This window comes from Anneissia japonica, unplaced genomic scaffold, assembly GCF_011630105.1.
Source record: "Anneissia japonica isolate Jap-2015-1 unplaced genomic scaffold, ASM1163010v1 scaffold1430_len515961_cov162, whole genome shotgun sequence".
NCBI lineage: Eukaryota > Metazoa > Echinodermata > Crinoidea > Comatulida > Comatulidae > Anneissia > Anneissia japonica.
In genome coordinates, this window is record NW_022693412.1 from 150,897 (window position 1) to 174,374 (window position 23,478).

The 23,478-nt window shown below is 32.7% G+C and overlaps 1 protein-coding gene across 1 annotated transcript in view; it reads right to left on the reverse strand.

The window, feature by feature from the left end:
- Positions 1 to 13,211, reverse strand: part of LOC117100715 (extracellular calcium-sensing receptor-like) — a 39,641-nt gene extending 26,430 nt beyond the window's left edge. Inside the window, exon 1 of the mRNA XM_033240504.1 lies at positions 12,254 to 13,211. Coding sequence (XP_033096395.1) covers positions 12,254 to 13,082 — 829 coding nt within the window. The 5' untranslated portion in view covers positions 13,083 to 13,211. The remainder of the gene's footprint in view (positions 1 to 12,253) is intronic.
- Positions 13,212 to 23,478: the final 10,267 nt, after the last annotated feature.

A 23,478-nucleotide genomic window follows, 5' to 3' on the forward strand; every position in this document is an offset into this window, starting at 1 on the left:
ATATAATACATAGATTTGCAATGGTGGTAAGTTTTTATCACATAAAATGGCCAAGCCCCTTCCTGTCACTCCTACACATTCATGTAATCTATTATTGAGACATACTGTACTACAAATGGTAATATCACATGGACAGTCTGCTATTCTTGAAGTCTTATCTTGGAATGTTCATTATTGACTCATTCACATTCTCAATGAGATTTAAATGACTTTGACATACCGTCCGGGTGTGTGAATATGATGAATCTTGTTAAGAATACATTTTGAAAGAACCCCTTAAAAAGATTGTTACAATTTGTTTTTGTAAACTGAGGCTTTGTGTAAGGATAAAACTAAAAAAAAAAAATATATATATATGAAGGTTACATTAATGCATACAAAATTCCTTTAGTACCACCAAGGCCCAAAAATAGTTTTGAATGCATAGGCAGACATCAATATTCATTCCTTGCAATAATACAAGTACTGTAGGTCTCAGCCTCAAAATACTGCTAACATTTCTTTATTCTTTAGCAGTCATGGATTCTAAAATTCCTTAAAGATGTGTATAAGAGACAGGGGTCAAGTCGTACTACACACACTAAACCTTTATTTTATAAATATAATACACTTAATATATTTGATCTAAACAAACTACAAACCTATAATTTTATGTACCGATTTATAAGTAATACACTCCCAATCCATATTACCCTATTAGTCCCAACCCAACAGTCTGAAATTCATAACTATCCAACCAGGTTTTCAAAAAACAATATTACAACAGAAAAATGTATATCTTCTCTTAGAAAAAAATCAGTATTTTATAATGGACCTAAGTTATGGAATTCCCTTGACTCCTTTTTTAAATCTTTACCCAGTTTTTCTTCTTTTAAATTTAATATCAAACGATATCTGGTCTCGATGTATGGTAATTAAGCCTTCTAACTTATGTATTAAAATAGAAACCAGACTACCTGTTTATGTTTTCAGTTTTTGTATTTTATTTTTATTTTAATGGTGGCCACATCTTAAAGTTTTTCTTAAACTTATTGTGGTCTCCATCCACATAGATTTTTTTAATCTGTTTGATCATGTATATGTTTTGTTTTTGTTCATTATGTGGAAAATAAATAAATCAATCAATCAAATCAATCAATCAATCAATCAAAAGAAAAACCAAAAAGCAAATAGGTGAATAAATAATAATTTATTTTCTTTAAGAATATAAATAATAATTATGATTTAAAAATAAATATAAAAATAAACAAATAAATATTAAATAAATAAATATAGTAAAATTAAATAATAAAAGTAATAAGGAATAAAAAAAATAGTTTTAATCAAAAATAAAGATAATAGTAATATTACTGAATATTAAAGATAATATTAATAAATAATAAAGATATTGATAGTAATTATAACAAAAATAATAACGATAAAAATATTTTGTTTACATAATAACAACAATAATAATAAAAATAATATTAATAGTCTGAAATGTAGTCGGTAGGGACAAGGGGAAATTGAAACAATTAAAACAATTAAATTATCTACGAAATGTAATTATTTAATAAATTTGATTTATTTAACTTTTTAAACACGTGAATAGAGCCAGCAGTTTTAATATAATTTTTGATGTTGTTCCATATATGAGGACCATATCACTGCGTCTGGTACACGTTAATTTGCGAAATGGAGGCTTAAGATTATTTTTGCCTCTGGTATTGTAATTGTGATTGTTACCATCAGTAAAATGTTTTAGATTTAATAAGCGTGAGTCAGGATTGTTCATCATTCGGTACATAAAAATACCAATTTGATAACTGTGAATTTCTTTGACTTTGAGTAAATTATATCTGAGAAGAGGCAACACACTCAGACCAGGTTATGGCACGAATTGCTTTTTTCTGAAGTTTAATAATCTTAGGCTAACATAATCAGGAAAACTGGTGAACCAGATATTATTACAATCAAGGGAGTTGAACTAGGGATTTATAAATGGTAAAGAGTGAATTTAAAGGAAGATAGTGGCGTAGCTTAAAAAATAGGCTAACTTATTTCGATAATTTGGAACCTATTAAATCAACATGTGGCTTAAAAGTAACAAATTCATCAACCAGGACGCACAAAAATTTAGTAGGCGTTGTTTGACTGATAGGTTTACCATCAATATTAATAAATACAAATTATTAACGTTTAGGTTGCTTCTTTGAGTTTTCAACATGATGATTTTTTTTTATTTTTTTTTTATATATATTAATAGAAATTTTATTATAGGCCTACTTCAGCCACAGGGACAGTTTGGCGAGTTCGGAATTAACAAAGTTGATAAGATTATTAATATCGGGTTAGATAAGAAGCTACTAGTGTCATTCTACCGAGTGCTTGAACCATCACACTGCTGGTCAAGTGGTTATGACGTTCTCTATGTATGCTAACGGGTCCCGGGTTCGAGTCCTGGTGAGGCTGATTCTTTTTTCTTTCTTTGTCAGATTATTGCTCTTCAGTTACGTATCAATTTTCGGCAGCGACTGCTGCCTTACTCAGCATACAATTTAACGCAGACAAAAGTCTTAATCTATATATGAATTATATATATATATATATATGTATATATATATATATATTATATATACAACATTTATATTTCTATATTCTATTTTCGACAGATACATAAATTGTGTTCTTCTGATAATATATATATATATATATCTGTCTCTTATACACATCTAGATGTGATGTCACGTGGTTTGCTCCAGCTGTTTTCAAGAGTTCGTGTAAGATTGATATATTATATTCTATATATATATATATATATATATATTATATTCTTTAAAATTCCAATAAACTCTTTGACCATTTAACCTTCCAAGGGAATACTGTCAAAAATTTAACCTTAATAAAAAAAAATAAATAAAAAAACCCTTTTCGTTTAAACAATATTTTAAAAAGATATATTGTATAATGAAAGTTACACGCGATAATTAGTTTTAGTTATCAAGTTACTTATCTTAATCGATTACTGCTGCTGTGACTTTACTGTTACCGTCAACGTTACTTACCTTAATTATTATTAGTGCCACTGCTATGTTGATTCATACTTCTAATTCATTAAAATTTGCCACTGAAGTTGTAATTATTGTTACTTGTGCCCTTGCTTGAACTAGGGAACTGTTTTAATAATAATCGAGTAGGCCTATAGCAAATACTTGCCGAGTCACTAAGGCCCATGTGGACTGAAGCTTATTCCCACTTTCAAATAATAATTATATTGATTGCAAATAACACATAAAAATAAATGTTGAAGTGCTGGTGTTGAACTCCAGTTAGATTAGTTAGAGCTTAAATTACATTCACATCGGGACCGAACCGAAATAAGGACCGCATTTCCGAAGCGATACGCTGAACGCCAGCGTCCGTATTCTTAAACCCTGATTCGATTGTTTGATTTGTTCGGTAGAACCTGTAATGGAGGCATAGTTCAATACATACTTGTCTTATTGCCTTTCGTCAAAAATCATAATCTGAATATTGATACAATTTAAGGCTTACTTCATTATTGGTCTTCTTAATGTCTTAAGTCGATTATGAGAACATAATTGATGGTACTTAGTACGATTTCCTGCAATTTGAATATATAAAAATAAAAAAATGAAATGAAAATGATTACTCTTTTGAAAAATATATTATTCCTAAGCAGAGTGATTCTAAGCGAAATTATAGTTGTTTAGAGATGTTTGATCTAGTCGCAATTTGGTATGTCTACATTCATTGTAGTTTATTTTTATTTTTTATTTTTCAACATTTGAAAATTCTTGGCTTGAAGGCCGATCCAATATTATGCGAATAGCTTTTTTTTCAATTGTAAATTTCAACAACATATTGTTTGCAAATTAAGGGACGCATAATACAACCGACTGTATATAGTTCATGCATAAAACCTTAAGTGTTTCGATCTGTTTCAATATGAACTTGGTAACTGTTAAGGCCAACTCAGACAGCGTCGGCCGACGCAGACCGACCCGATTTATCGTCGGGGACAGTCTTAAGCCGTCGTGAGAAATATTAAACATGTTTAATATTCTACTACGCGACTGCCACCGACGCACACCATCGCGTCTGCGTTTAACTCACACAGGCCCGACGTGACAACAAATCGGGTCGGGCTGCGTCGTACGACGCTGTCTTAGTTGGCCTTTAGACTTAAAATAGTGCGTCCATTTATGTGACAGGTTTCATTACAATGGATATTTCCGGAGTGCCAATCAAATTGTACAACTGATCAATCACATGAAGGCCAGGCTTTTGCATTTATCCAACAAAACCCACATTTGGGCTAGAGTTTGGTGGGACCTTAACAACAATATCCAAAGGGCGAGGCTTAGTGGAAAGGTCCATCATTTTCAACACTGGTCAACTGATGCTACAATCAGACGGTGCGCTATAGTAGCTTGTATTTCAGCCCTCCAGCTGAAACACAATGAGAGGCAACGATGGGAATTGGACCCAGATCTCCACGGTTCAGCGCGCACACAGACTGTGGCAACCACCAGATTAGCTGACTGAGCTAAGCTGCTCTCGTCACATAAAATGAATATAGTGTACCCGCAGAAATTAGAAATTTCATTCAAATGTACTATTACTCTTAAGGATCGGAACACAGTGTTAACTAATTTGTTACTACTCCTTTGTTCTCCAAGCGTATTCAAAAGGCATGGTTTCAGTACTCTGAAGTGTTGATTAAGCATTAGATTAAAAACGATGGTAAAACAGTCAGTAGACTACTCGAGAGAACAAAATGCTCAGCTAAAATGCCATCTTTTTTATCATTGAATAATTTCATTAGGTTTCCAAATAGTGAAGAAAGTAAATTAATTTATTGAAACTAATAATATATACGTACTTGCTACTGGTGGTAGATGGAAACGTCGCAAGTACGTATATTATTGGTTTTAATGAATGAATATAAAAAGAGATAACGTATGGATTCACTTTTTGATCCTTCCAATGCCACAATTAAGGGTCACATTCAGGATCCATTATCTCATCATAACACACATGGTCTCATAAAGTTGTCCATTCCTGAGTTTATGTACTCTCAAGTAGTAAAGACATTTCTGGAAGTGTTAGGCCTATGCGTTTAGCGGCAATTACTGTGCATTTCAACTGATTCCGACGTGTTCGACATTATTCTTATACAAACATATAATTGTAATTTCAAACACTATGTATAACGGATGGTGGTGCCAACTTATTTGCACTAAAACTTATTAACTGCTTGTACAATACTATACGCACTGCACAATTGTGTTGCAACGGATATTTTTGCCTTCAAAAAATAAAAAACACGTTCTATTTGATATATCACCGAAGTCGTCTATCAAGTACCCAAACGCATGTATCGTTATTGTATTTTATTATCAAGCGGTTTTGACGGATATGTTCGGTGAGATAATTAGTCATTGCCATTATAATATGAGCAGAATTGATTGAACTAATTATTAAAAGCAAGTGGAAAATCTTTAGATAAAGTAAACATACGTACCAATAACGCTCAGTCAGCAAGAGGATCAACGTGCTTCAATGTGCTTATAAATTAATGTAAAACATCTGGACAATAAAAACAGCTATAAATATTTTTCAATTACAGAATTCATGAAGCTCATCATCAAAATGATCACCATTGATCGGTTTATATCATGATGGTTCTCGGTATAGACACATTATATAGAGGGTATTCATGTTCGTGTCAATGCATAAAACCGTCAAAAGGCGTATTGTATTCTCGTTACTAAAAAGGAACGGTACAGCTCCAAATGCTGACTGTAAAGTAGAGGATGCGTCAACAACAGATGTACCACTGCTATAATTTTCTATAAACATGAGCAGCGAAAGAATTCAAGTTAACTTCAAAATAAACATATACCTTTATACCTTTTGAATTTTGTGATTATGAGACCAAACTAATGAACTATTTCAGTTGCTATTTTATGTTTCAGACCATTTTGTTTCAAATTAGGCTCCTCTCAAAATTCGAACAAACCGACTTTAAATGCTTGTCTCTCAAGTGCAAATCACTCTCTATAATAGTAAATTCAGTAGGTAAGTTTTTTAATGTACAAATGGAAGACAGTTACTACCTTAGTTGTTATTATAAGGCCTACTCTATGTTTTTAATAGTTTATATACTCTGTCGTCCATTTTATATAACTTTTTTTTTTAAATATTTATGCATTTTATGTTGTTGCGATGTATGTAATACCTTTGTATCTTCTTATTACACTGATCTTTTTATAGAATGTTTTAATGGATTTTATGTATTATGTTCTAATAAATCTTATGTGTATATTACAACACAGGAAAACAATTTCATGTATTTTTTTATGTGATTGATCAATAAATCTGAATCTTAATCTGAGTCATATGAAACAGGCAAGGTTTTGGTAGTTTTCAGTGGCATGTCGTCCCTCAAGAAAATTTTCTTTTTCCAGTAGTTTTATGAGACTAAAATATTATCAATTCCCAATCTGACTTTGCACCCTTGAGCGTCATATCATCATTATTCACTGCGACAAATGGATGGTTAACTAGCAGCATTATTTACATTAATCATGGAGTTTAAATTGTTATTAAAGGGCAGTAATGCTTTATTTCGACTAACCGCTTATGTAGGGTTGCATCACTATTCTTGTCAACGGCAAACACAACCTACTACTACTTTTCTTCAGTTATTTTTGAATCATTAGAGTTGACATTTGATCAGGCATATTCTACCTAATTGATCAGCCTTCATAAGACACACATTGTTGTAGATAAAATCACAAAACAACTTTGCAAATCCATAGCTAAGTACAGTAGTCACTTTACTGTACTGTAGTCACAACAGTATACAGTAGGCCACACTCATGAGATACCGGTACTTAAATAATTCTGAAATACTGCAAGTGTTTTCCAGAAAAAACCATCCCCATCTACCTCTAGTGTATTCTCAACGACGTCACTTTTACAAACCAATGCGCTGGTGTTAGTGTCCACATGTTAATAATAAATTTGTCATGAATCAAAGTGTTTTATTGAGACCTACTTTAAGAAACAAGACCTTAAGTCGTCCTAATTGTGTCAATCATTTACCACCATAATTATTGTAAAAATCGATATTGAATTTAACCGTTATAGTGTAATTTCACTTCTAGTTTTTGTTCGAGATCATAATGGATCGGTGGTTGAATTTCTTTACCCAATACTTGATCCATTTACTACAGTACATCTACAGGCTCATTTGGTGAATATGATTACAATGACGAACAATAGACAACGTAGGCCTAATTAATTATTTTGAATTTGAGATCGTCTTGAATAATATGAAGGAGAATACTCTAGTTGATAGATCAGTTTTATGTGCACTTTGAGGTGAATAGAATAAATGACTTTAGAAATTAGTTCACTGTAGCTAAAAAATAAATTCTTGGTTGGTAACACGTTTTTGAAAATGTGGCAAAAGGTAAGAAATGTCATGGCCAAAGAGTCCATATTATCTAAGCAACCACTTGTACACAGTTATTTTATGCTGTTAAGTTGTTACATGGTATATATTCATCTCCATGTACATGCTAGAGGTAGAGAATTTATATTGAACTTTAATTATTCAGTAGTAGGCTATGTTTTTGTTTAATTCAATAGACTTTTGCAAACAGTAATACAAACAATGAATTTTGACACTGTAAAGCATGTAGGCCTAGGTGTCACGTCAAGTCGGGTGGATTGTCAGTCGTAAGTGTGTAATTATGTAGTGACATATATTCAGCGTGAGGATTACTGACAAGTTTTAAGTCAAAATGTGAGTTTCCTTAAGCCAGGCAAACACTGCGCCGACGCTCTTCGGCTGACGCCATTCCATCAAGGCAGATTCCATAAAGAACTCTACGCGGAGAGCCGCGTGCAACTGATCGTGTTAATGAAATTCCGTTTAGTGTGCCACAAACCAAGAACAGCAGACTACATCACATCGTCAAGTGCTCACAGAGAACAAAGATATGTTTTAACACAAATAATGGAGAATGTGAAGATATGTACTTTCTTTAATGTAAAACAAACAAAATATCTTGAATCAACAAGCACATCTGTACTATAATATTCTGATGACTTAAACAAACGTATACAAAATAAATTTAAAATTATTTATAGGCCTAATTTTAATAGTTAGGAAATGTAACTGTATAGGAAAGTCCATGACTTTAACACTTACAATTTTTGTTATATGTATTCATGTTATAAGAACACCGAGACTGAAATTGCTTAAAAATAAAGAACAAATTGAGGCTGAGGCAAAATGTCAAATGAGATTTTTGTTTTTAAAAACTAGAAAAACCAACAAATGTTATCTGTACTACCTTAATGTGTAGTGTAGGCGTGACTATGTAATACCCTTTATGATACAGTACAGTAATATACAGAGCCTGTACAATAATCATTTTCAAAGTTTGATAAGTGTGTAAAATAAAATAATTTTGAGTCTGAAGTCGGCCTGGGTAAAAGTTTACTGGTTCTTATAAAAAAAAAATGTATTGTCGAAATGAACCGAATTTGTTTAATGTATGCGTCCATTAACATCACTGCTGGTCAAAATGTATACAATACATTTTCTGACGGCAAGGGTAGTAAATCAATTGATATAAAATAGCTTTTCAATAAAATATAATATCGGTTTGAAATTAGGAAATAATGTCTTTGGACAGGTATTACTGATAAGTTTTTAAAATAATGGTAAATTATAATTGTATCATATTCCGAAAATAGTGATTAATAATTGTTGACCTTAATGCAGTGGGGCTACAGTACCTATGTATTTGCCTATTGTGATTTGTTTAGCTGTTCGTTCCACTTTTTAATGCAACTCATGATCGGGCGACCAATAGCAACATCTGTTAGTTGCACAAAATGTCCATGTTATAAAAACTTAGTCCTCTGTTTATTCTTCAGAAAATTTAGAGAATTTTTGCTGGATATACAGTTATATTACCACCAGCTTTAGCACTGTCCTGAATTTTTATGATTTTAGGAGTGTCTAACATGAGAAAATCAATAGCTTGGACATACAATACTTCATTTGACCAAGAGCCTGCATGTTAACATAATATTTTGTTTTATTATAATTATTACATTATTATTGTTTGCACTATTGTTTTTTCATACTAATACTATACAGTACTAATTTTTTTCTTAAAATCATTTTACACTAAAGTACGCATAATTAAATAAACTAAGAATAGCAGAAATACTGTAGCACTAATTTCCAGTTATACCATCTGAAATACCTTACATATAACCCAGCTTGGAAAAACAGCTCAATTTTAAAAACATTAAAATTCTGACAACATTCTACTGACCACTTTGTAATCTGACTTAAAAAAATTTGTTTTATTCTCATATTTTTAAATTTTACCTTCTATTTTGATTTGTTATCATTCATTGTAAATTTATGAATGTTGTTTTGTTTCCTGCAATGTTGTGCTCATGTAGAACATGACCTGGAATTTGTGTAGGTTTAGGTTTTTCATATGCTGAATAAAGAATGATAGTTACTTTTACTTTGTTTTTATAATACACCTAAATATATTGTATACATAATATGTTTACAGCTTAAAATCTTTTCTGAAAAGTGGTTTGCTAAGGCCTGTACTGTATTTCACAGTAGCTGCTTGGACTTAACACGAGATACAATGAAATGAACTACTGTATTGCCGTGCTTGATGCATCGCTCCAAAGGACTTTTCTCTTGTAAAATATTTAAATGTTGATTCTAATTCAGGCTTCTAGCTTTCACCAAGGACTTTTAGTTGTTGCAACAATTTGTGACTGGCTCTGGAAGAACCAGCCATCTATCGGAAAAACTGAAAATTGAGTTTTTGGTATTTTCAGATTCAACATAAATTCTGTTATAAAAGAGAAGCAATAAAGTTACTTACTACTTCTTTAAAACAGTGTTTATTTGATTGAAATTGGTTGAGTGTTAGCAAAGTTATGCATATAATTCATCGGATAGCAATCATGTACTGTAGGTTTTGAGAAACAACTTCCAAAGATTTCAAAATCAATAGTTTATTATTAAGATTTGTATTTTAAAATAATTTTAATATACTTTTCAATTGGATTTAGTGATTGATATTTTACTGTGTAATCCGGATACCGTATATAATCCCTTTATGTTAGGCATTATTTTGTTCAGTTGTCAATGGAACGAATCAGAAACTAGATGCCAATGGCGGATCTAGGGGAATGAATAGGGTGGCTAACCACCCCCTTCTGTTACAGTTAAACAAATGATCACTCGTCTTCTGTGTGTGTGTGTGGGGGAGGGGGGTGTCTCTCGTGAATACATGATAAGTGGAGACGAAGGCCTTTAAAATGTTTATGTTATCTCCTGTAAACTAATGCCTCGATCATAACAGTTATTTTTGTGATGCTAATGATAGCTGTGTTTTGATATATTAGTGAAATTTGAGGCTCCTTTGCAAAATGTGTGATTTAAATATTTAAAAAAAAAGAATCACATTATGACTCTATAGGTAGGCACACCTACTCATTCCAATTGGAATAAAGGGCTAGTCCGGGAATTTAGTGGTTCAGAGGCTTTTGGAAAACAATTCTTATTATTCCCTTGATTTTTCTTAATAACTTCGTCTGTAATTGTCTCTATGGCAGTGTGGTTTGGATGCTCCTTTATTATATTTATTTATATTATTTACCCTAGGTAACCTGATCAGTGCGTAAGCATTGTTATTCTCTAGCCCAGTTATTGAAGCAGCACAGTAAAAAGATGATGACGGTCGGTAATTGTTGGGAGATACAAAGCTATTAGGAAAGACTTATTTGAATTCAAATATTGAATTTTGTGATTTATTCAGAAAAATCACTTTATTATAGCCTATAATAGGCTTATGCCTCTATACGGTATAAAGGCCTATCTTTCAGTCGGAACAGAAAATAATTGCGGATAGATACAATTTTCTGAAAAGACACCTACTACAATTTGATATTTTTAATTATATTTATAAATAAATTTCATATTATCGATTATATTTTTATAAGACAGATATTTCTTGTAGTGAACACCCCTCAGAAAGTGATAAGACAGTTTAATCTAGGCGCGCCATGTATTAAACAAAACCACTTCCGATTTAGAATTCCGAGTTTGGGCAGAACGGTATCGAATAACAACATTCAGCGCAATCGATTTGTATATTATTTATCCATTACCCATATACGGTTGCATTATTACAATGAACGCTATATTATATATCACGTAGTAAGACAAAGCGATGTTGGTATTTAAAATACATTTCGTGAAGAATATTAATATGAAAAGTGTGTTATTTATCCATGTATCCAATGAATTTAGCACCCGGTTCACAGGTTATTTAATTATAGGCCCTATCGAATAGAACACCCTTTATTGAGCCTTTGATCAACCAAGGTCAAAGTGATTTAAATATACAAATTGCACAGTGTAAATCTGGTATAACACGGAGCTGACTGATTTTTCCATAGAAGAAACGGTATTTAAATGTGATGTAGATAAAGTTGTCATATAAATCAATACATATTATCTCAAGGAATTTATCATTCAATTCGATTTCATAATTAAAATCTTCAATTTAATTTCCTTTATTGCTACATTAGTCATATTTGGCCTATATCCGCAAAAATAAAGGACAATAAACACGGTTGGGACGTCACTAAACTTAGGTCCTAATGACCCTCATTTATCATTACAAGCAATTATTTATATGTTCATTAGTGAAACTAATAATAATTGCAATAATATATGTTTCAATAATGATTATTTCAATATTAACAACCATAATGAGAATAATAATGATGATGACGATGACAATGATGGTGGTGATGATCATAATAATAATAGTAATGCTACCATATTTTTTCTGTTTTTTGTTTCAACTTAATTAAAATTTACATTATAATTATTACAATTACACTATTATTATTTCATTTTTATTATATATTGATTTCATGTATTCAATTATTAAAATAATTGTGACAGTTTGCACTCAACTACGTCAAACAATTACGTCGATAACGACTCGTTTTACTAATAGAATGGCCTAAATACATTCTTAATTCACGGCCTATAGATAGAAGTTAACACAAACATACCTTTTCAAACAAGTAATATTGGGCTTGGTCTATGAATGCATGCCATGAAAAAGAAAATATGAGATGTGTTATTCATTACTTGAGTATAAATACTTACGCGATACTCCTAAATTGTCCGCTGTCTGGAAGAAATCATCTAAATCTTGGTCAACTGTAGTGTAGAAGAAGATAACTTCGACTGTCGAGGCGTTCAGTTTTTCAAGGAATTTATCCCGTTCCTCTTTCCCACCAGTAACCTGTAGATACGTTTCAAATGCGACACAAATGTTTTTTACTTTTAGTTCATCTATGAACATCCGGAGCCCGTTCCGTCCGTACGTGTCGTCAGTACCAATTGCACCAACCCATTGCCAACCGAAGTATTCAGCCATCTGTGCCAGAAGCAATGACTGCGACTGATCTCCAGATACCGTCCGGAAAAGCGTCCTATAGATGTTCTTGTCTGTTAACATTTCACTGGTAGCCCACGTTGCAATCGTGGCGATGCTATAGTGCGCAACAATCGGTCCGATGGTGATCATACTACTAGATAAAGCACCAGAAACGATCGCTATTACCTTAGAATTATTTGTCAAGTTTAATGTAGCCCCTGCCGCTGACACAGGGGAGTTGCAAAACTCTTGTTCATTGTACCCGAGTTTCAAATCCCCTAAATCAATGTACCTTTTCTGTTTAATCTCCAGAACTGCAAATCTAGCGGCAGCTGCCGCCATGTAGTAAGGAGTGTAAAAATCAACACATGTTTCCGTAGGTGGCCCTGTCGTCCATGAGGTATTCACATCAGATCGCTCGTGAAGGGGAAATATTCCTCCAATTAATATCTCACCGTCGATATTTCTCGATACATTGCTGCTACATACTGCTCCAACTGACAAACACAATTGGTAACTCAACACCAAAAGACAGAAAAAGATAAGAAAAATCATAACTTCCGTAATTTAGGTATAAACACAGTGTATCGCATTCAGATTTATACGCTGTGTGAAGGAAGAAACCTACTAAACTGTTACGTTGTGTATGCTCTCTATATTATGCTGTTCTGATAGCATAACCTGGTTGTATCACTGCAAGAGGTTTGCATCTAATTGGTTGTTTTAAACGTTACCGAAGCATTCAAGCGAACTAGATCACGATCCGTGATAGTGTCTTTCCTATTGGCTCAAAATAAGCACGCGTACTGACGACACATTACTTCGTCATAATAATACTTTATTAATCGACACAGTCTTCAAACAACTTTCATAAAAATGAGTGAGCGGGAAAGTAAGGCATGCATGTACTCCACAAGGATTCATTAATAACGGCTCGAATGCTACTGCATCTTCTAACACGTACCGTACCGAGGCCTATATTGTATGATTTATAATTATTAGTATGACTATATTGTCACATGAACAGCTATCCAATTGTTTCAACGTCTACTTTTGAGTATGTAGACAAAAAATCATGAATATTAGATAAGTGGATGTATATTACCAAACTAGAATAGGCCTACGTTTACCAATCTCTCTATAACATTTCAGAAAAATAGGTTGTTTTTAATCAACAAAATGTTTGTGATATTATCAATATAATACAAATAAAAATATTAACAACAATAATATTTATTACAACCATAACAAACAAATAATAATAATAATAATAATAATAATAATAATAATAATAATTATTATTATTATTATTATTATTATTATTATTATTATTATTATTATTCAGCAAATACTATAAACAAAAATTGAAGAGCAAAATAAATAACACACATTTGAGTCATAGCTCACACAAGAGTGTCTATAACCGCCAGTGGCAAAAAGCACATGTTATAAGAAGTAAAAAGGTAACATAAAACTAGACATATATTGTTTTGTATTGTTACGTACAATACAACATGTTTCTCCTAATGTTAAAAAATACATAAAAATATAAAAATAGTATAGATATAAATAATGTTTTAACTTAGTTGCTATCAAGCGTTTAGATATCATTGTTAATTTGATTGAATTGTATTCTATTGACATTTTTTAAAATCCTTATTTTATTGGATTTCACACATTATGACGTGTGTAACGGCTTACTGAATTATATTTTAGATAATAGGCTGCATAATATCATGGCAATACAAGGATAAATACATTGGTTATACATTCAATTACAATAAAATGCAATTCAGAACTTTCTGATGTGATACAGTTTAAAAGCGTAAGGTTGTAAAATCAGTGAGATTGTGCAAAGAATTATTCATGAGGATGAACGAGTGAAGTTAAAAAATTACTGTACAGTCCTGATAGTTTGAATAATTTTCTCCCGTTTGTATCATGTGCAGGCCTGTATGCAGGGGGTGCCCTCCTTCCCCCTTCTAAAATTACCAAAGGTCTACATTTTAAAGGGGTTTACATTTAAAACTCACATTCTCATTTTAGGAATCCATCCACCTAACCTTTTTGACTAATCAGAGCAGTTTCCAACTAAAAATGCCTCTAAATTGTCGTACAACCAACGACTTTTAACTGCTTTTGAGGAATTTGAGTGGTTTGCTTGCCGCTTGCGTGTCAATGATTCACCTGTGGTGGATCCTGGAATTCTCACTAAAGGGGGTCCGGGCCGCTCGACCATTGTTCACCGCGTATAAACTCATATTTCTTTTAAGTTTCTCTAAAATCATATTTATTCTAGAAGGCGCGGATTTAGACCTTCGTATGTACCGTTGGACATTTTGAATCGGGATCCTTTAGCCAACGTCCATTAACAGCAGCATTAACAGCAGCAGCAGCGACGAAGGAATGTGAGGATGACATTTAATGTATCCTCTACTACCCCTCTCCCCTAAATTTGTCAAAATTATTTAAAAAAAGAAAATAAATTCATATTCAAAATTAGGTCTGAGAGCGCCATTTCCGGCCATCCGGCAATATCATAAATTGTGTTACCGTACCTGTGCCCGAAACTATGGGAGGGTGGAGGTGTTATAGACGCTCAATCTGCGAAAGTATGTTCATTGCCCCCTTTATTTCGAACTTCTAGTTCCACCATTGATAATGGCCGATTCAAAAAGGACCAGTCCTAAATTTTTCAAAATAAAAAATTTGAAGAAAAAAGAAAATGATATTCAGATTGTATAAGAGTCCGGTCATTTGGAGGTACCATAATCATAAATTTTCTCCCTCATTCCCAACCATGGTGAGGCTGAGGTGGTATCTTCCGCATCTGTGAGAAGTCCCTCTCAGTCTTCAACTTCCTGTATCCACCCTTAAAACCGTTTATTACATAGGCCTATGCATCTTTAGTAATCGATTAAATAAGATTTTATCAAAAATGCATGAGCTCTGCCCCCTCGATCCTAGCAGGGTTTCCCATTAGGCTTCATCCTCCCTTCGTGGGTTCGAGTCCCACCCGAGACCAACTTGCGATTTTTTTCGCAATTGTTTTCAAACGTACATTTCAACGTCAGGTAGGGCAAAATTACACTTCTACATGTTTCTCCTGACGCAAATCCAGTTATTGTCTATTCCATCACGACAATAACAATTACTATCAACACTGTACTACCGGCTGCTTACTTGGACTCGAATTCAACCCTGGTCATCAGGCGTAAGCTCGGTGCATGGTCTGAGGTATGATGCCACTAGTGATCTGGAGATCGTGCGTTCGAGTCACACCCGAGAACAACTAGCGATTTTTTTCGCAATTGTTTTCAAACGTACTGAGTATTCAGTACATTTCCTAAATCCTGTTTAGGTTCTGAAAAAAAATGTCTTTATAATGAGAAGTCTGCACAATAAAAATCAGGCTTCAGGTTGTATTAAATAGGCCTACGTATTGAATTACATTATTTGTGTGGCTACATACGAAGATGTTGCAATAACCGAATGAAAACACACTGACACATGGGATAAGAAACACATTATAGGCATATAAAAAAAAGTAAACTCAGTTTACTCACATATAATAACATGTATGAAAATGAATCCTACTGGAATTAAAGCAAATTCAAATGTAGAATTTTACTCTCTTAAAACCACGGAAATTCGTCATAAAAGTTGCACAAGAGGGAGTACATGTTACTGTAATAATAAGCTGTAGATTGTAAAACTACATGGATAAAGTCATTAAACTCATCTGTATTAAATTGAATAAGTACAGGAACAAATAATATTGAACTCTCTTCACTTATGGCATACTGTATGTGTACAATTCACACGAAATGTGTCTAATGCTTCGTTCAACATTTTTCTGCAAAATGCTGTCGAACATAATTTATATAGTATAGTATAGTATAGTATTTATATAGTATAGTATAGTATAGTATTTATATAGTATAGTATAGTAGCCTAATATTTCTTTTGTATTCCTGATGTTTAAAACATTAAAATTGACATTTAAACATTTTTCTTTACCTTTTTCTTTTACTTAAAAAAATGATAGGGAAGACAAGATATATTATCATTTATCTTTATCGATATCAGAATCGTAATTTTTTTCATTCTTATGGTATACAATATTAAAGAAAATGATAATAGCAGTGGAAATGACAATGATAATTAAAATGACAATAAGAATGACAGGCCTACAATAACAATGATAAAATAATAATAATACTATTTTTATTATTATTATTATTATTAGTATATTCCATACAATAATAATATTAATAATAATAATAAAACAACATTAAGAATGATAGGCCTACAATAACAATGATAAAATAATAGGCCTATCATTATTATTAATATGATATAATAATAATAATAATAATAATAATAATAATAATAATAATAATAATAATAATAATAATAATAACAATAAAAATATTAAGCCTGCTCCACTCTTGCAGTAGGCCTACCGACTGAGCTCAAACAAGTTTAATAGGCTTACAGTTAAATTTATGAGTCGAAATAAATTAGAACAGATGGCGGATGATGTAATTTAATTTTGCTATAAAGGATAACACAATAACAACGTTGCGCAGTTCAAATAATAATTTCACATACTATTATTATGTTATTTACTTTAGTTCTCAAGTGACAGATTTAATTTACCAGAGATTGAATGAATAATGAAAATCCTGATTGAATCTAACATTATATTTTCCTTTTGTAAAATATTCTCCCAGGCCAGTAATGAAAACGAAACTTGAATAGCTTTAGCGTCTGTTATTTTAAAGCTTTTTTAAATGTCTTCTTGACATGTGTGTGGAAGCTCTTAGCTCTAATGATAATCAGGTTGCTTTCATGTCTAAACTCTTAACTGATAAATGCACATTTGAAAATAGTGGAATTTTACAATAAAAACTGCAGCCCAATATACTATTGCTCACGCAGGTATGCTAGATCAATTTCGTTACAATGTTTCTAGGACTACCACGTCACAAGTGCTTCGTATGTTCGTCAATAACAACATAGGCCTACAGGTACTATCATGAACACGTTTGTGTGTCTCTTTTTAGTTTTAAGCAGTGTATGCTTGCCACTAGTAACTTGCTTGTTTTTGACCATTTGTTATAGGCTAAATGTGCTCTTTGAGTCGAAATATTTACGGTTCTGATTAATCCCACCTCTTACAAATGTCTGTACTTTTTGTACAGGATGTCTGAAATAAAATTTGAATTGGATTGAATACAAGTTAAAATCGGATTAATTAAACAAAATAAAAGGGATGATGATGATGATGATGATGATGATGATGATGATGATGATGATGATGATGATGATGATGATGATGGTGGTGGTGGTGATGATGATGATGATGACGATGATGAAAATGATGGTGATGGTGATGGTGGTGGTGATGATGATGATGATGATGATGATTATGATGATGATGATGATATTTCCTGAAGGTTTGCATCAATTACAAAAATCATAAAACCTCCGGTAAAACATTTGTACGGTAATAATATGGTTTTTGAATTAAAACTATTCGTTGATTTTCTCGACGTTCCGGTGAGATTGCTCTGACCGTCATCAGGAGGATCCTGAATTGCTCTGAGAGTCATCTCCTGATGACGGTCAGAGAAATCTCACCGAAACGTCGAGACAATATTTATGATTAATAATAATAATTATAATAAAAATAACTATAATTATAATTATAATTGTAATTATAATTATAATATAATTATATACTGTAATTATAATTATATTATAATTATAATATAATTATAATTATAATTTGACAGTTTCACCATTGTGAATGATCCTATTTCATCCGTCTCATTAATGCATGTGTTTTTCTATATTGAAATCACAACATGTAATGTAACTGGATCGGTGCCGTCTTGATGTATGTGCTCCAAATTACTAAACAATGTGATATCTGAGTATCACGCTGGAGTGTTTTCATTGTATTAAATCCCCATTCCCGAAAAAACATTAGAAAAAATGCATATGCAGCAGCATTACTCTAATTATTATAAACCATAGAAAATATTGGTATTAATTTTAGTTTTACGCAAAAGAACAAAAAAAAAGAAAAGTAAAGACTAGTTCTCATAGTCCAGATTACCATTTTCTCGACGACTTCTTCGTTACTAGGCAAATTCTGAGGTTGTAGATCGCATCCACTGGAATGCTCTCGCTTTTGTGTATAGTTTATACTGTACAGTCAATAAAGTGCCCCCTCTCTAATGAGATTAGTTTTTGTACTTCATATCTCGCACACTGCGGTCGATCAAGTAGACCTGAGATATGATTGTTTAATTGTCAAAATCTCGGTTTAGAATATTTTTTTTTTCCAAATTTGAAATAATTCCAATGAAATATTATATTTCACAAGTGTCAATTCTAAAAACGGAAAATATCATGTCGACCGTTTTAATGTCTGATAACGAATTAAGGCTAGGTTCCTACTATATATCTTCGCAGACCTATCGCATTATCAAACATAAACAAATTCATCTGCTGTTATTTTTTTTTAGTGTGGAACAAAAAAAAAATTCAATAACATTATGTCTGTCAAATTGTTTGAAGTACGGTACACGAACCACAAGCATAACTTTAATTATCAGATGAAAGTGTAGGCCTACACCTCATGTGAGACTTAAACCTGCATCCTCTCCCTCCCACTCAAGACAAACGTCATAGGCCTACGGTACCTCTAGACCACAACAAACTATTCGTATGATACCATGGAAATGAGGTGATATTCACACAGTCTCTTTTAACTCAGGTTTGGCGCCAGTGGGGGGAGGGGTGATAATCCAAATACAGCTGCAGGAAAACACACCATCACTCAACTGCACTAGTGCCGGATTCTAGGTGCCAGCAGGCCTCCCTACGCCCCCTCCCCCTTCCCCACAAAAAATTGTTCTTTTTTCTTTTAATGGAAATATAAAGAGAATTATATTAAAATTTTAAGTGTTAGAGTGCGATTTCCGGCCATAGAGGTGCCATAATCACAAATTTCCTTACCTCCCCCCAACTATGGTTGGGCTGATCACTTTTAAGCTCTTCAAAATTCAAGGTTTCCCCTCTCGAAAACGACTCAATGAATGAAAGAGGAAAGGGATCCGGGTTCCCCGGGAAAATGTTGATTTCTAGATGAGTTGAAAAAAGCTTTCTCGACTTTTGATGCGTCTTTTAATGACTTTCATAAGTCTGCAAAATGATTTTGTCCTCTTAAAAACGGTCAGGTAATTTTATCATACTTTTTACAGTAAATAGGCCTATTATGTGTGTACCAGTATAAATACATACAAAAGAAAGTAGTTGCATACATATTTTTCCACTAAAAAAGAAAAGGGGTCGAGTACTCCCCCGGGAAAATTGTGATTCCTAGATGGCGGGAAATGAGCTTTCCCGACTTCTAATTTTCCCATTGTAACAAAAATAATTTCAGCTCTCGGATCCGGAAAAATTAGGTCTAGAATTTTTTTTCCGCCCAAGGTGGGTGGGACTGAGTTTGCCAAGACACCTAACCCCTAATTCTCAAAGCTACAACAAAACATATTCGTGCCATGCTTGTTTAGCTATCGTAATCTTGGGAAAACGAATGAAAACGGAATCACATACCTGTTGTATAACATAATCACATCCGCCATTATTGTGCATTTTTAGCCTCGTGATTTTTTTATATAGGTATTTTGATAGGCGGCCGTCTAACTGAAATTTCTACAACAGACGTGTAAGTTCCAACAATTAGTGTAATTGCCTAAACCACCAAGTTACAGAGCCATACTTTGAGATAAATTACCCTTGTATTTCGTGTATTTTGTACTGGGGTGGCGACATTATATGTATTTTGTACATGTTACTCTAAAATCGATTAAATAAGCCTAAAATTGTCAAAATTTTTGGGGCCTTCGACCCCCTGTACCGCTTTCGAAACATTTTAGGCGACGCTCGACACGTCCACTTTGCTTTCTTCGGGGGAATCTTCCCCCTCGTTAGGGGAATCGGATTTCTCCCCCCCCCCCTCGTGGAAATCCAGACGCCACTTCAGATCTTGTATGATGATGCAAAGTAAATTAAAAAATCAAAACCAACGAAACATATATGTGATCAAAAGACTTATAATAATACGGTCTGAGAATAAATTCAATAAATTGCTTTAGGGTCATTAATGCACATGATATCATCATTTACGAGGCTTTTAGTAGATTTATTAAAATTCAGTAGAAAATACAATTTTAGAATAATATGTTATTCATAATTATTATAAAAACAACAAACAGATCATTGAGACTTTAGGGATTGAATAAGCCTATTACCATTGGCTATCTTTGTCGTGAGCAATATATTATCGACCATAGAGATAAAGTAATTAAGGAGCCCCTCCTCCCACAAACTACATTTAGCCATAACAATATGCTGTGTCACGTAACTATAAATAAACGGAGGGATCACTTGCGTACGACCATCTATAACATTATCATCTTCATCATGCTGTTGTTGTGAGGAAAGATATAAATCCTATTATAATTTTTTTTTAATAGATTGTAGTTGTTCCATTTTCAGTAATTTACGATTTTCATTTAAATTTTTGTTTCCTATAAATTCTCAAAAAATACATAAACAACAAAATACATACAGCAAGCAAGCAGAGAATTTCTAAAAGGCAAACTGACAAATTTAATTATTCTGATCAATAGTTTAAAACACTTAAATATAAAATTATTTATTAATAGTAATAATAATTGTAATAATAGTGTAAGCATACAACATGCTTACACTGGGGTCGGCAATAATAAAGTAACTGCATTTAATATTACGTAACACCTACAATAAACGAATATAAATAAATCACAGACAAAGCTTAAAGTAACAGTTTCTTTTGTTCAGATGTTTCTTCATTGTAAAAAAAATCATTCTGAATGCAAGTTAAAAGTGAAAGCATAGGCCTATATGATTTATGTATTTTTGATTGGCTAGAACGCAAAGTGAAACCTTACATCCTTACGAGCGACCGCAGTTATTGATACTGTGAATGAATGAGGCGGTTACATGAATACACAAAACTCACTTTAATGTAAAATATTGGCGTTTGTGCTAAGTGGCCTCTTTGTCTAATCGTTGAGCATATTGGAAACTAATTTTATTTTCATCATAATGTTAGAAAACAGTAGCGATTCGAGCAGAATGATCTAATACAGAAACAGACAAAATTATTAGAGGCAATTATTTTCCAAGAGATCGACTCCTCCAGAAAAACCAAGGTCAGGACAAAGGGTCAATTGAACAATAAAATATACGTAAGAAACCAGACAATTACAAACATTGCAACATTCACGCTTATACACCGCAAACTAAACATGATTACAAATTTTACATGCAGGCATAATTATTGCATGCATATTCCTTTATTGAGTTGTGAATTGTTAATTAAAGCTTACTCATGCATTAACAACGAATGGCGCTATAGTGTAATTGTGTAACTTGCAAAGAATGCATTACAAATATCTCTGAGAACACTAAATGTAACTGTTATAGTTTCTAACTTAGCCATAGCTCTGCAAGTGTGAGATCGAGTAGAAGTCACTTGTGTGAGAGAAAGCATATTATGAGATTAGATATGCGCTTATACCTTATTAAGTCCATGTAGTCTGACGGTATGACACCCGGCTATGACATTCGTCTCGATAGCGAGAGGTTCGAAAAGAAAAAAATTTGGTACGATTATAACATTGTTTGTTTGTATTCGGGCACTGTTATTATTATACCGGTATCTATTTGTTTATATTAAATATCTTCAACGTATCTCATCTCCATATAGTGCATACCTCCGCCCTGTGCCTGAATAAAGTACCGGTACCAACAAAATGCAGGCCGTGTATAATAGGCGAAACTGCAGTTCAACCTCATTAAAGTAATTTAATCGCCAGTTGTATTCAGGCAAATTATTTCTTTAGTGCTACAGAATACCCTCAAGAAAATAATGGAATCGTCTGTCGGTATTTAAAAACATTGTTTTCTTGCGTTCTGCCTAAATACCGGGAAAATTCCATTATTTTCTATTATGCCATTTCTTTTTCGAAAGTTAAATGGTGTCTTTCTTTGATGTTTATGTACCATTCCACTAAATTTGATGTTGACCCATCTTTAGTTTTTTGCGTGATATTTTTAACAAACAGAAAGACAGATCGACAGACAGACAGCACTGACAACATAAACCTCCTTAGCGGAGGTAATACTTGTATTTCTCTAACATATCACGAAATATTAATACTAATAATAATAATAATAATAATAATAATAATAATAATAATAATAATAATAATAATAATAATAATAATAATATTTTAATAATGACAACCTTTTTCGTTATCTCGGCGAGCGTCATACCGTTTCGACCAGAGGCCGTACGATATCTTTACGAATCTAAGAACACTGTCTCTCTCCCTTCATTTAACTTAAGGTTCCCCATAGTGGAGCGAATTGATACGATTATCACAGCATGATCCAATTCGAACAGTATTAATAATATTATTATTATTATTATTATTAATATTATTATTTATCTATTTGCTTATATTGTGTTTAAGTTGATTTGAATATTATTTACTATAATTTCCGAGCTGCGGCCTACAAGCTTTACCTACAGTACAAGATTTTATAGCTTAACCACAGCTCCAAGGCTATGTGAGCGATTCAGTCAGTTGTGTGAGAGAAAGTGTCTGGGGGTTAGATCTTCACCTATATCCTATAGGTCTCCGTGGTCTAAAGGGTATGATACTAGTCTTGATTGCGACAGGATGCAGGTTTGAATCCCACTGAAGATACTTTTTTTATACAACTGAAATAAAGGAACTTTTCGTTGGGAAGCTATGCTTAATACGATTACTACAACATGTTCCTATTCGAGCACTGTTATTATTATTTATTATACACATCT